General features: G+C 32.1%; 1 protein-coding gene across 13 annotated transcripts in view; it reads right to left on the bottom strand.

Moving 5' to 3' along the window:
* The window catches only part of GSTd3 (glutathione S-transferase delta 3), a 33,922-nt gene that overhangs the window by 12,722 nt on the left and 6,716 nt on the right, over positions 1-14,484 (bottom strand). Inside the window, exons 1-3 of one of the 13 annotated variants that reach the window (XM_028188412.2) lie at positions 9,434-9,591; positions 8,993-9,230; positions 8,488-8,506 (exon numbers count right to left, since the gene is read on the bottom strand). The exons of 10 other annotated variants lie outside the window; for them this stretch is intronic. In XM_028188412.2, the coding sequence (XP_028044213.2) occupies positions 8,488-8,506; positions 8,993-9,230; positions 9,434-9,543 (367 nt within the window). In that variant the 5' untranslated portion in view covers positions 9,544-9,591. Of the gene's footprint in view, positions 1-8,182; positions 8,334-8,368; positions 8,507-8,992; positions 9,231-9,433; positions 9,592-14,484 lie in introns of those variants that run through there. 2 more of the 13 variants (XM_089728433.1, XM_089728434.1) reach the window with 2 other exon arrangements.

Genomic DNA, 14,484 nt, shown 5'->3' with positions numbered 1-14,484 from the left:
GTGAACAATTTTTTAAATCTAATATATTATTCAGATAATGACATCCTAAAGCTCGTTTATCCTGATATTTACTAATTAGATTCGACCAAATAATATTATATGTTTCACCTGTGGGTATTATACCAGCGGTTAACTTTAATGCACTATGTGTTAATTTGCCCATTAAATACTGCACACGTTGCGCATCAGACAGTTGCGGGTTATCGTGAATGTTAGCTTTAAAAGCCTGGTAAAATGTTTCCCATCCTTCAAGAGAGCGTCCGTCAAAGGAAGGAAGTGAAATTGTTGGCAATGTTATATTTATGGCGGCGGTAGTTCTCATTACATTTGACGAATCACCAATTGTAATTTTGTTACGAGCGCGTCTTACGTAATTATATAACGTGTCAAAAGACGATAAAGCTGCGTATTCAGGCTCAACTTCGGGGTTTTGCTTTAAATTTAAATCATTGATATCATCCAAATTGCTTTCAAATCTAACACGCATGTCATCAATCGATTCTGATTCGGCAAGAAAAGTTTCAATTAATTCCGAATCAAACTCCGAAATATTTTTTGATTTATTATATAAATCATTAATTTGTGCAAATACTAAATTATTCTTCGCGATAAGTTTCTTTAGTTGTCTATTTTCCATAATGAAGTTATGAAATAACTGACTAAAAAAATAACACTAAATGAACTACGTTAATAAATATAATTCAATATGCGGTTACGAGTTATTATTACTAATAGCGATGAATGTAATTAACTTTTACATACAATACAATACTGTAACAAAATGACGAATGGGGGTAATCATAAATTAATTCTAATTTTAATTAAAATTTAAGCTGGATCTAATCCAGGCTCGCAGGACCAAACTATGGGGTAGCAAGGGGGCGTGTAAATAGCCCTCCTGCGGCGGGAGCATATATAGCGGGGTTGTAGAAAGGCGTGTAAATAGCCGTCCTAAGCGGTATGTGACAAATGTTTGTCACTTATAATTAGCGGAGCGGTAAAACTATATAGCGGTAAACAAAAGCTAGTAATCAAACTAAAGATATAAATTAAATACACATAAGCGAGCGGGCGGGCGAATGATTACACGGAAGCAGCAATAAAATGGCAATAAATTAAAAGAACTTGCACTCACCTGTAGACCTTGCCAGTGACTGTCGTGCGGGCGTCGGCGATGGATGCACGCGGGCGGCGGGAGGGGGTGACGAAGCTCACGTAGCTTTTCGTAAGCACAAGCACCACACAATATACAAGTGCCGCCATCTAGGCAGCTAGCGGTAAAGCGTGATCGATCGGGTAGAACCCCGCTTTGGATAGTCGCGGTAATTAGTTACTGACAAACTCCAAAGGTGGCGCCATCCCAATAATTCATTAGCATCCTATTACTAATCCGCGCGTAACCAATTCTTAATAAAATTCCTATTAATAATATACAAGTGCAAATGTTGAGCTGCTTGCCAGAAATGATATAATAGTGCTTTGTTTTTTTGTTGTTTCCTTGTAGGCTGCCTGTAATAATCTAAATCTGTGTGAAAGGCAATAAATGATTTTATTATTATCTACTAATGGTAGTCCAGTGGTCGAAATTTGACCATAATTTATTTAAATTTTAAGTTTGAACATTATTATAGTTCTATTGTCACCTTTCTATTATCATCATTTCTATAATAATCATTGCTCTATGTCGCCAAGGCTACATTATAGAAAAATAATATTAAAGACAAAAAATATTAATCTATTCTCAATTTGACCACAGATTGATAAATCAATAAACAAAAAAAGTATAAATGCATGTGTGTGTGTGTGTGTCAAATACATGGTAATGTGTGTAAGGTTTTTTTATTCATTTAGTTTATTTTTTTATAGTTTATGCACAATTAAAAAAAAAAAATTAGCAATCTGCACTACATACTTCTCTATATTCTCTATGAGTGTGGGAAATTTCGTACTTCTCCGTCCGCGCAATTTTCGTAAAAAGGAGTCCAACATTTTTGCTGCACGTATTACCTACTTAAAATGTAGGTTCTTAATAATAATACATAAGTGTTTTGAAATATAAAACTAATCTTAAATTTTTTAGTTATACCACTTCCATTCTAATGGTGCAATTTCGTAAACAAACTTTGCCGTAATGGCGTAACCTTTAAAATACACGAAAACTGCCCAGCATAAACATATTTTTTTAGTAACTTTAATAGAAGTATTAGAATTAGAAGTTTATTATAGAATTTATTTAATTGTAATTACATATTTAGACATACTTAACATAATTAATCTTGGAATAGGTAATTATTTCAGCTTTTTTTAATTAAAGAAATTATGTTTTACATAGGTTTAATCTTTTACCCGTTGAACGGTTATAAAATGATTGTATTTACGGTAATAGTGTTGATGATCTTCATTAGGTGGCCCAAATATACTAAAATTATTACGAGCATCCATCCTTATTTATAAATGTGTAAAGAAGCAAAATTATTATTACATTGTTCAAATTTCTATATAATTTATAAATATAAATCTGTACGTATGTACCTGTAAATATGTATATTGCGCGCGTGTGTGCGTGTGTGTGTGCGCGTGTGTATGTGCGTGTGTGTATATATTTCTATAATAGATAGATATACAGTGTGCAATTCATTTCGAAATTATTCTTGCCCATTCTAATGGTTGTCTGGAAGAGATCACTCTTAGCGATAAGACCAAGAAAAAATGTTTCACAATATTTATTCATTTTGTGTACAATAAAGAATACTCTTTCACTGGTGGTAGGACCTCTTGGGAGTCCACACGGGTAGGTACCACCACCCCGCCTATTTCCGCCGTGAAGCAATAATGCGTTTCGGTTCGAAGGGTGGGGTAGCCGTTGTAACTATACTGAGACCTTAGAACTTATATCTCGAGGTGGGTGGCGCATTTACGTTGTAGATGTCTATGGGCTCCAGTAACCAATTAACATCAGGTGGGCTGTGAGTTCGTCCATCCATCTGAGCAATAAAAAAAAAAAAACTCTATCTCGCTCTCTCTCTCTCATCAAACAACTCTTTAAAAAAAAGCAATGATTTAATAAGAATTAAATGAAAAAGCAAAGAATTAATATGTATTTACAACTAGCTAGACGTCTATAAAATTTTCTAACCGAAAAAATATATGTGTTTATACCATTAGAATAGATAAAACCTTAAAAAACAACATTATTATTAAAAACGAAAGAAAAAATCTTGATATTGTATTGGTTTCACGGCAAAATTTTTAGTGACTACTTAACTTGCTTGAAAGTGAAGAAATACTCTCAAAATCCATTAATTTGTAACTCGCACTCGCACATACAATAATCGAGAGGCTCACTTCGGTAAAGCTATTCGATACATGAGACAGCAACATAAACAAACCTTCTCTCTCCCACAAAATGAGATTCATAAGCTTACCACTAGGTGGCACTGATACAAACTCACACAAATTAAACATAACATTAACATCGACTGAGTAATTAAAAAAACTCGCACTAATCACAGGTACATTACCCATTATCCGAATAATTATAAATATCGTTAGAAAGCTTGGCATTTCAATTAAACGCCTTAAAAAAAAACTTGCGTGCTACCAATATAAAAGAAAAAATTATTGCTTCTAAAGATGAATAAACGTCCTGCAAATCGAGTAACTCGCACTCAGTGTGCTTAGTGCGAGTTTTGTAACGTTCTCACTAGCGAGCCAGTTTGCTCAAATTTGTATGCAATTGGAACAGCGCCCCTAGCGGCAAACGTACTCGGTGTTATTTTGTGAGTGCGAGTTCATATTAACATTGTGATCTCGTAACCGAGTAATTTTACCGAAATGAGTACTACGAATGACATTTGTGCGAGTGCGTGTTACAAATTAGTGGATTTTAACGTTTCGATCGAGTATTTCTTTAGTAGTTTTATTTTTCCAACTAGAGAGGCAAAAATATCATGCCATAGAGCCTAATCTTTTTTTATGAAAAATGATAATATGGAGTGAAATGGATTTGATTAATTTGAAACATTAATCAATTGGCATGGAATGAAATGAAATGAGATCAGATAATATGGGATAAAATATAATCTCTGCAAAATGCTGATTATATACTGAGATTTTTTTCAGTGTACCTTTTCGAAGACTTCGAGAAGCTACGTCCAGCGGTTTTGTTTAATTTTTTAAAATTTTCGCACTTTCACAGATACTAAACAGTTAATAAACCCACGTTAGTTTGTTATTGCACAGATGGTTGGACGAGCTCCCGGCCCACCTAATCTTAAGTGGTTACCGGAGCCCATAGACATCTACAACGCAAATGCCGCCTCCCACCTTGAGATATTAGTTCTAAGGTCTCAGTATAGTTACAACGGTTGTCCCACCCTTCAAACCGAAACGCATTACTGCTTCACGGCAAAAATAGGCAGGGTGGTGATACCTACCCGTGCGGACTCATAAGACGTCCTACCACCAGTAATTACAAAAATTAATTTTGCGGGTTTGATTTTTATTACATGATGCTATTCCTTTACAGTGAAAGTCAATCGTAAACATTTGATAAGTACGTATTTCATTAGAAAAATTGATACCCGCCGGCGGGATTAGAACACCGGTGCATTGCAAGATACGAATACACCGGACGCCTTAACCTTTAGGCCAGGACGGTCTCAAAATTACACTTATACACGAAGAAATATTAAATACGCATTAACTAAGAAACATTAAATAGACAAAATAAAACAATTCACACAATTTAGCTCCTCGCGGTCCCTCCAAAATGTCTTTTCATCTTTTTTTCCTAGTTGTTCAATTGTAAATGAATAAATCAAAATCAAATCGAGTTTACGTTCTATACGGTGAAAAATGAAGAATTGTGAGTGTGAGTTGAGATATGCTACTCGCTTCGCAGGGCGTTTATTCACCGAGAGCAGCAATAATATTATTTCTCGTATATTGGTAGCACGTGATGTTTTGGCATTAGACCGTCTAAATGAAATACAACGCATTTTAACAGCATTTTAATGGGAACCACTACTTTCAAAATTATTCGGGTAATGTCACGTGTTCAATACTATTTTGTACCTTTAGAATTAAAGTGGCTCAACCCAAAATTCTTAGTTTCTGGTAAACTTCAATATTGTAATACAATAATTGTTTTTTTTTATTGTTGTATTTTTGTTATTTGTTTTGTTGTATTTTTTTAGTTTTTCGGTTTAAACACTTTAAGGCATGCCATTTTATTTGAAAAAGACAGAAAGAGTACTTTGTCCTTTTCTAGACTAAAAGAGACTGTTTAATTTTATAAGCTGATAGAATAATATAGAAAAGAATAATAGGATACCCTCTAATCGTCACATTGGAAAAAGGTATGGCTTTATCATTTTATCATTTAAATTATTTTATATTGCACTTATAAAACTAATTTAATTTACAATATGTAACTACATATATCTATAACTAATCCGTACTTGTCAAATTCCTCATAAATTGTCAATATTCTTAATAAAATTCCTATTAATAATATACAAGTGCAAATGTTGAGCTGCTTGCCAGAAATGATATAATCGTGTTTTGTTTTTTTGTTGTTTCCTTGTAGGCTGCCTGTAATAATCTAAATCTGTGTGAAAGGCAATAAATGATTTTATTATTATCTACTAATGGTAGTCCAGTGGTCGAAATTTGACCATAATTTATTTAAATTTTAAGTTTGAACATTATTATAGTTCTATTGTCACCTTTCTATTATCATCATTTCTATAATAATCATTGCTCTATGTCGCCAAGGCTACATTATAGAAAAATAATATTAAAGACAAAAAATATTAATCTATTCTCAATTTGACCACAGATTGATAAATCAATAAACAAAAAAAGTATAAATGCATGTGTGTGTGTGTGTCAAATACATGGTAATGTGTGTAAGGTTTTTTTATTCATTTAGTTTATTTTTTTATTGTTTATGCACAATTAAAAAAAAAAATTAGCAATCTGCACTACTTCTCTATATTCTCTATGAGTGTGGGAAATTTCATACTTCTCCGTCCGCGCAATTTTCGTAAAAAGGAGTCCAACATTTTTGCTGCACGTATTACCTACTTAAAATGTAGGTTCTTAATAATAATACATAAGTGTTTTGAAATATAAAACTAATCTTAAATTTTTTAGTTATACCACTTCCATTCTAAGGGTGCAATTTCGTAAACAAACTTTGCCGTAATGGCGTAACCTTTAAAATACACGAAAACTGCCCAGCATAAACATATTTTTTTAGTAACTTTAATAGAAGTATTAGAATTAGAAGTTTATTATAGAATTTATTTAATTGTAATTACATATTGAGACATACTTAACATAATTAATCTTGGAATAGGTAATTATTTCAGCTTTTTTTAATTAAAGAAATTATGTTTTACATAGGTTTAATCTTTTACCCGTTGAACGTGTATAAAATGATTGTATTTACGGTAATAGTGTTGATAATCTTCATTAGGTGGCCCAAATATACTAAAATTATTACGAGCATCCATCCTTATTTATAAATGTGTAAAGAAGCAAAATTATTATTACATTGTTCAAATTTCTATATAATTTATAAATATAAATCTGTACGTATGTACCTGTAAATATGTATATTGCGCGCGTGTGTGTGTGTGTGTGTGTGCGCGTGTGTATGTGCGTGTGTGTATATATATCTATAATTGATAGATACACAGTGTGCAATTCATTTCGAAATTATTCTTGCCCATCTAATGGTTGTCTGGAAGAGATCACTCTTAGCGATAAGACCAAGAAAAAATGTTTCACAATATTTATTCATTTTGTGTACAATAAAGAATACTCTTTCACTGGTGGTAGGACCTCTTGGGAGTCCACACGGGTAGGTACCACCACCCCGCCTATTTCCACCGTGAAGCAATAATGCGTTTCGGTTCGAAGGGTGGGGTAGCCGTTGTAACTATACTGAGACCTTAGAACTTATATCTCGAGGTGGGTGGCGCATTTACGTTGTAGATGTCTATGGGCTCCAGTAACCACTTAACATCAGGTGGGCTGTGAGCTCGTCCATCCATCTAAGCAATAAAAAAAAAGCAACTCTATCTCGCTCTCTCTCTCTCATCAAACAACTCTTTAAAAAAAAGCAATGATTTAATAAGAATTAAATGAAAAAGCAAAGAATTAATATGTATTTACAACTAGCTAGACGTCTATAAAATTTTCTAACCGAAAAAATATATGTGTCTAAACCATTAGAATAGATAAAACCTTAAAAAACAACATTATTATTAAAAACGAAAGAAAAAATCTTGATATTGTATTGGTTTCACGGCAAAATTTTTAGTGACTACTTAACTTGCTTGAAAGTGAAGAAATACTCTCAAAATCCATTAATTTGCAACTCGCACTCGCGCATACAATAATCGAGAGCCTCACTTCGGTAAAGCTATTCGATACATGAGACAGCAACATAAACAAACCTTCTCTCTCCCACAAAATGAGATTCATAAGCTTACCACTAGGTGGCACTGATACAAACTCACACAAATTAAACATAACATTAACATCGACTGAGTAATTAAAAAAACTCGCACTAAGCACAGGTACATTACCCATTACCCGACTAATTATAAATATCGTTAGAAAGCTTGGCATTTCAATTAAACGCCTTAAAAAAAACCTTGCGTGCTACCAATATAAAAGAAAAAAATATCGCTTCTCAAGATGAATAAACGTCCTGCAAATCGAGTAACTCGCACTCAGAGCTCCGCACGTTTCACCGTGAAGAGCGTACACTCGATGCGAGTCAATCGATTCCATTTTTGAAACTCGCACTAAGCCTACAGAGCTCCGCACGTTTCACCGTGAAGAGCGTACACTCGATGCGAGTCAATCGATTCCATTTTTGAAACTCGCACTAAGCCTACAGATAGCAATTGAATTTTTAATAATTGTTTCAATATTGACTGCGTAATGTTCTTCACATCCCATTAGCCAATCTTTGTCCAAATTTTCCAAGTTAATAAAGTATATAAATTCATTTTAATTTTTTGCAAACATTAGCACATGCTTGCATTTCACCAAAACACTGAGGAGGCATATCTCCTAGCTCTTCATTACTTTCACATAAAATATGAATTGGATCAACAAAATAACCTACTCAATAATCTATAACAAAAGTTTGATTTCTTACAAATGCTTAAGGCTAACACTTTATCATCCAGTGTCCATCTCCGTCCAGTTAATTTTCTTAGAACGTTTTTCAGTTGGCTTTGTAATAGTAAATAAAATGACCTACTTAATTTGCTTTTTAATAATTCATTAGTAGGTTCATTTGATGTTAGTACACTTAATATAGATCTTTTGGGTTTTTTAACACCTTTATACTTTCTTCAGAGCCTCATTATTTCAGATAGATTTTTCTGCATCTCTTATGCAGCTTTTGCTTTTTAGGTGTAAGTTCAGTGAACTTTTTCATATCCAAGTCCTTCAAAATACCTTTGCTCATTGATGGCTCCTGGAAAATATACAAAAATAATTAAATCACAAATTTCAAATTTAAATCAAAAATTCAGAAAATTAATTCCTTTAAAGTAATTTTTTGGTAACTTTAATTCTTTCAATCGAATATGTAGCTTTACATGCTATTATTATTATTTTAGAACAAAATATTTTCTTAAAAGTGATGTTTCTTTTTTTTTCACAATTTGAAATTCAATCAATTACTATGTCAAGATAACCAATGTGATCAGAATAATCAGAATAAATTCATTATCTACATCCCTCAAGTGTATCCTAATATATATACCTATTCTATATAGGTTCAGTGAATACGTTTTACTTGGGAGAAGACTTCCTTCAATATGAAAAAGATACAAATCAATATTCTTTTGATTTGTTATGGAATAATATCACGAGACAAGAAGTTTAATGCCCTTAAACTGTTTTATAATTTTTAGAGCAATATTTTTATGATTATAAAGTAAACTAGGTAAATACTAACTTGGATGTCATGACTTGCTCTAGATGGACAACACTGTTCTTCTCTTAATTGGGAAAGTATACTTTGAGCTTCAGATGGAATAGCAAACTTGTTAAGTCTTTTCCTGTTGCTGCTGGTAAATGAAGAATCATCAAAATGATTGCCACATAGCATCCTATGCTGTGCGTTCAAATTTTCTAATGATTCATTGGATGTCCAATCACCATCAGGAAAACAAAATTTAGCCCAAACTTTAGCCCTAAAAAAATAATGCTTTTATTGTACACAGGTATAAAGTATGAAGCTATTTTACTTTAAATTAAAAAACAAAGTTCTAAGCAATCTTCAAAATAATATTAAATAAGTACACTTTTTGCATAATTCAGGTCGGAATAGTGCAAAAACTGAGAACTTGTAAAATCGGGAGGACGTGTATCTAAAGTAAATGTTTGATCTACTTACCTCAGAGACCCATGCTTGGACGGAAGAGGAAACCTATGGAAGGTTAAGGAAAAATCTTCTTTTGATGTTATGCCGCATTTTGAGCATTTTACACTTCCTTTCCCTACCATATTTTGGCAAAGTACAACAGCCTAAATGTCGTGGAAAGTAACAATCAATCAAGGTAGTACGTAAAAATCGGTTAAATTTAAAAAAATATAATATACTCCACAATTTCGGGAAACGCGCTTTTTTTTTAAAGTGATGTTATGACCTGGTTACTAAGACCTTGAAATCATGTCTTATTATAATGTATATTCTAATTATTGTGAAAAATAATAATATGGACTGAAATGAAATTCATCCCAGTTGATTAATGTCTCAAATTAATCATCTTCATTTCATTTCACTCCATAATATCATTTTTCATAAAAATATAATATAAATGAAAATTTTATAAGACATGACTTAAAGATCTTAGTTACCAGGTCATAAAATCCCTTAAAAAAATGATAGTTGATTGCTTCTTTTGTAGAGCGCTTTTTCATTTTCGCAGATATTGCCACTGTTAGCATTGGCTGAGGTGACTGAAGTTAGCCCCGCAAAAAAAATTTTCTTTCCTGTTTTCTACTTATTTTCTATTAATTCGTTTGTTCATCATTTGTTCTTGATTGTTCACTGTTAATAATTGTTTGTTCTGCATTTATTTATTTAAAAAAAATATTTAAAAATATACTTACAAGTTAGCCCCTCTAATGCAATTTTTAATATTTTTTCATCCTTAATGACTCGTAAATATTCATTTTCGATTGTTCTTATATAAAATACGTTTGTTCTCTTTCGAAATTACTCATTTTTTGTTTAATTAACTATTTGTATTAGTTGAATAAATGTATGCAAAATAAGTGTACTGCGCATGCGTCAACTATAATGCCTCAACTTTCTACGCGGTTTTAATCGTGAAAAAAAAAACAATTATAAATCCTGAAAGTTAGACCAAATACATTTTTTCCATCCTCTTACTTATCCTATTAAAATGTTATTTTACTAATGTTAGGAATATAATTTCGACTGTGTAAAAAAGTTATTATAATGTATACCTACATTATCTCTTGAAAGATAAATAATGAACATATTTACTTATTTGTTTATATTACCTATGTGAACTCCCTACCTTTTTTATACCTTCATAACGATAAGGATGGAAAAAACGTATTTGGTCTAACTTAACGCCAATGCACATTATTTCATTTATTTATTTTTTAAGTTTTTTAATTAAACTGTATACCAATTAATTGCTCCTTCAGGATTTATATTTGTTTTTTTTTTACGATTAAAACCGCGTAGAAAGTTTAGGCATTATAGTTGACGCATGCGCAGTACACATATTTTGCATACATTTATTCAACTAATAAAAATAGTAAATTAAACAAAAAACGAGTAATTTCGAAAGAGAACAATAGTGTTTTATATAAGAACAATCGAAAATGAATATTTACGAGTCATTAAGGATGAAAAAATATTAAAGATTGCATTAGAGGGGCTAACTTGTAGGTATATTTTTAAATAAATTAATGCAGAACAAACAATTATTAACAGTGAACAATCATGAACAAATGATGAACAAACCAATTAATAGAAAATAAGTATAAAATAGGAAAAAAAAATTTTGTTGAGGGGCTAACTTCATTCACCTCATTGGCTGCTAGAAAGCTGACGGACTGTGTAAGAAACGACGATAAAATTTAGCATGCTACAGATGGACAGATGGCACTGTACTACGCCATATGCATAGAGTTACTGTAGGTATTTATTAACTCCATGGCCATATGTTTATGTTTTGCGGTCTCTGAGTTGTCAAACCACAACATTATAAAATCGGTGTAGCAACTTTTAAAAATCGTTATATCGTTTACTTGGCAGAAACACGAACTTGTCTTCGATTTCACACATCTAAATCAAAGTATCTTTGCACCTAACAATATACTTACGTCTTATTAAAGTATATAGCATTAAAATCTTCTAGGCAGCACTAAAACCGCCGTGTTTTGCGGCCAGATGACGTCACAGTGGCACGCATTTTTTGTTGAGGTTTCATTTTCATAGGTTTCATACTTCAGTGGTAAAATCACGGAATTTTTTAGTTCAGGGAATTCGATAATGACAATTATAGAAAATTATTTTTTAATAAATTATTTTATAAATATTAAATTAGTTTTTATTACCATGTCAAAGTATCAGTTCAGGTTTAAAAGAAGACATATATTTACTAAGTGTATGTATTTGTTACATTAAAAAATAAAGAAAATAGATAATTCAGCTTATAGCGAATTTTTGAGCCATTACCTCTTTAACTGACAACACCGTAATATTACAGGTCCATTCAACCAATCTTCTATACTATATATATATATAATATACTAGCCGTACTCGCCCGTTTCGCTACGCATTTAAAATTAACATTATTATTTATTGTCATTATTATTAGAGAGTCCAACACTCATATAAATATTAGCCTATCCATTAAGTACATTTATTTTCTACATGGATACCAAGTTTGAAGTCAATCGGATGCATGGTTCAGTACTTATAACGGAACATCCGTAAAAACCACTCTAGATTTATATATTAGTATCGATAGCTTCTTACCTATGTATATTTCTTCAACAAATTATTGTATGAGTTTTAAAAATACTCTTAGGATTTACGCTTCTGCTTGGTGTTTATTGTGGAGAAATTTATGAAGAATTACTTCTTTTCTTTTCGTTTTAAAATCGCTTGTTTTGCTGTTCAAATCGAACTAACTCTAGCGGGCGACACCGGGCTCTTATATATTCAAAGAGCTAGGCTCTAGGATATTCAAGAAAGTTTGAGAATATTTTCTTGGTCACACCTTCTAGAACAGCCTTTCTCAAAGTGGGCGATAACGCCCCCTTGTGGGCACTGCAGGCGTAAAAGGGGGCGGTAAGAGACCCAGAAAAAAAAATGAGGGCTTTATGTAGAGGCTTGGGAGGCGATTTGTGATTTCATCTAGGAAGACTTAGACACCGACTGAGCTCTCGCCATAGTGGTTTTTATACGTAGGTAGGTAGGTGAAAAGATGGGGGCGTTAAAAAATAATTTATTTACAAAATGGGCAGTAGACGAAATAAGTTTGGGAACCCCTGTTCTAGAATTTTCTCGACATTATCGTCCACCGTAACAATAGGTTCTGCAGCTGTAGCATACGTAGTAAAATCTCGAAATTTAAAAACTTAAATTTTAAATGTTTTCAGAACTAATTTGAATAACTAAAATTATGTCGCTTTAACTCCAAAATATAAGTTAGCTACGGCTGTATAAATACACAAAATTTAATAACTTTATTATAGTAACAAATGTAATTTAAGACTTTATTGAAATTGGAATTTTAAATTTCGCGCCATTACTACACATGCTGCAATTGCTCGCAGCGCCTTTCGAAGTGCAACCCAAATAATAGTTGTTCTGAATAAAGTTCAAATCTCGACAATAGATGGCGCTACTACACTTAATTTCCAAATTTAAGGGCTGGAAAAGCCCTTATATGTTTAAAAACACGCCCTTTAGGCTAACACGGGAACTTTCTTGTTCGAGGGGGGATAAAGGGCTATCAAAGAGTATAATAATCACTACGTTTTAAGAGTCCACACTTCATAGAAAACGTCACAAAATGAAAATGTATGGGATCAGATCCGATCTGGTGGCAACATCAAAACAACCACAGACAACAAAAATCCTACCACTGTCAAAAATAGTGATGACCATTAATATCGACGTTCAATAAATAATGATGCGAATATTATCGATATTTTTGTCGATATCAAGGATTGCATATTGAAATTAAAACATGATTTTTTAAAAAGAAATAAAACAATGTTTTATTACTTAGTATAATTTTAATGAAATTTGTAAGTAGAATTTTAACGCTTACAAAAAATGTAAAGTTTGTATCGGTAATGTTTAATTTTTATTTTACAATACAAACCAATATTTACTTAATTTTATGCAAGGTACAATAAGTATACATGTAGAGATTCTCAACCTTGTTTTATAATGTTATAATGAACTAGGTTTTGAACATCTATGTGATAAATAAAAAACGATTCGTTTCTATTTACATTTCAAGAGTAATTTTTTATAATAGTCTATACTAATATTATAAAGAGGAAAGATTTGTTTGTTTGTTTGTTTCGAATAGGCTCCGAAACTACTGGACCGATTTGAAAAATTATTTTTCCATTAGAAGCCGACATTGTCCCTAATGAACATAGGCTACTTTTTTTTATTTATTTTTTTGTTTCATGTGTGTTTTAATGTTTCCGAAGCGAAGCGAGGGCGGGTCGCTAGTATCAAATAAAGTTGAAAATCTCTACATGTATACTTTTTTTGAACTCAAACCCGAAGTTTACTTCTTTCTACAAGAAACAAATAAAAACTAATTATGTAATTATTTTGAAACACCATATTGTTGACCCCTTTTGTACGCGTCCGCCAAAGCCTCTACTTTTGAAACTTGAATTAAATTAATTATTTGGCACTGTCGCCGAATCAGCATTAGAGCCAATTTTGTAAACAATATGTCTGACATTTGTTGACGATGATTAATGCATAACCACACTGTATTACAATTTGAATAAAATATAGTAATTGTCCACTGGCAAGCATTGTTATTATGTAGGTTAGGGATACAAAACTGTTCAAAATTTGTAACCGCAGTGTGTACAGTTTGACACAACTGCAATGATGGATGTCAAACATTTCTTATCTTGCCACCACTCCCTTAATTTAATTAAATCATTAATCTTATTTTCCTCTGGATATGCAGCTGTCAAAGTTGCTCTACAAACCTGGCAATCATTTTTTTTAGAATAACAGAAGCTAGATATCCACTTATATCGACCACTGGTTGATTTTAAATTTTTGCTAGGTCACATACTATTTCTTTATACTCTTCTTCTTCAGGTATACTCAGAACCTCATTTTCATTTTCTGTGGAAACTTTACTAGAAGACTCATTAATATCTTGACCTTGATTGTCTCCATCTTTAAAG

Source organism: Bombyx mandarina, chromosome 06 (assembly GCF_030267445.1).
Source record: "Bombyx mandarina strain Sakado chromosome 06, ASM3026744v2".
NCBI classification, from domain to species: domain Eukaryota; kingdom Metazoa; phylum Arthropoda; class Insecta; order Lepidoptera; family Bombycidae; genus Bombyx; species Bombyx mandarina.
The sequence above is the reverse complement of the archived record's forward strand: the minus strand, read 5'-3'. Positions and strand labels throughout refer to the sequence as shown.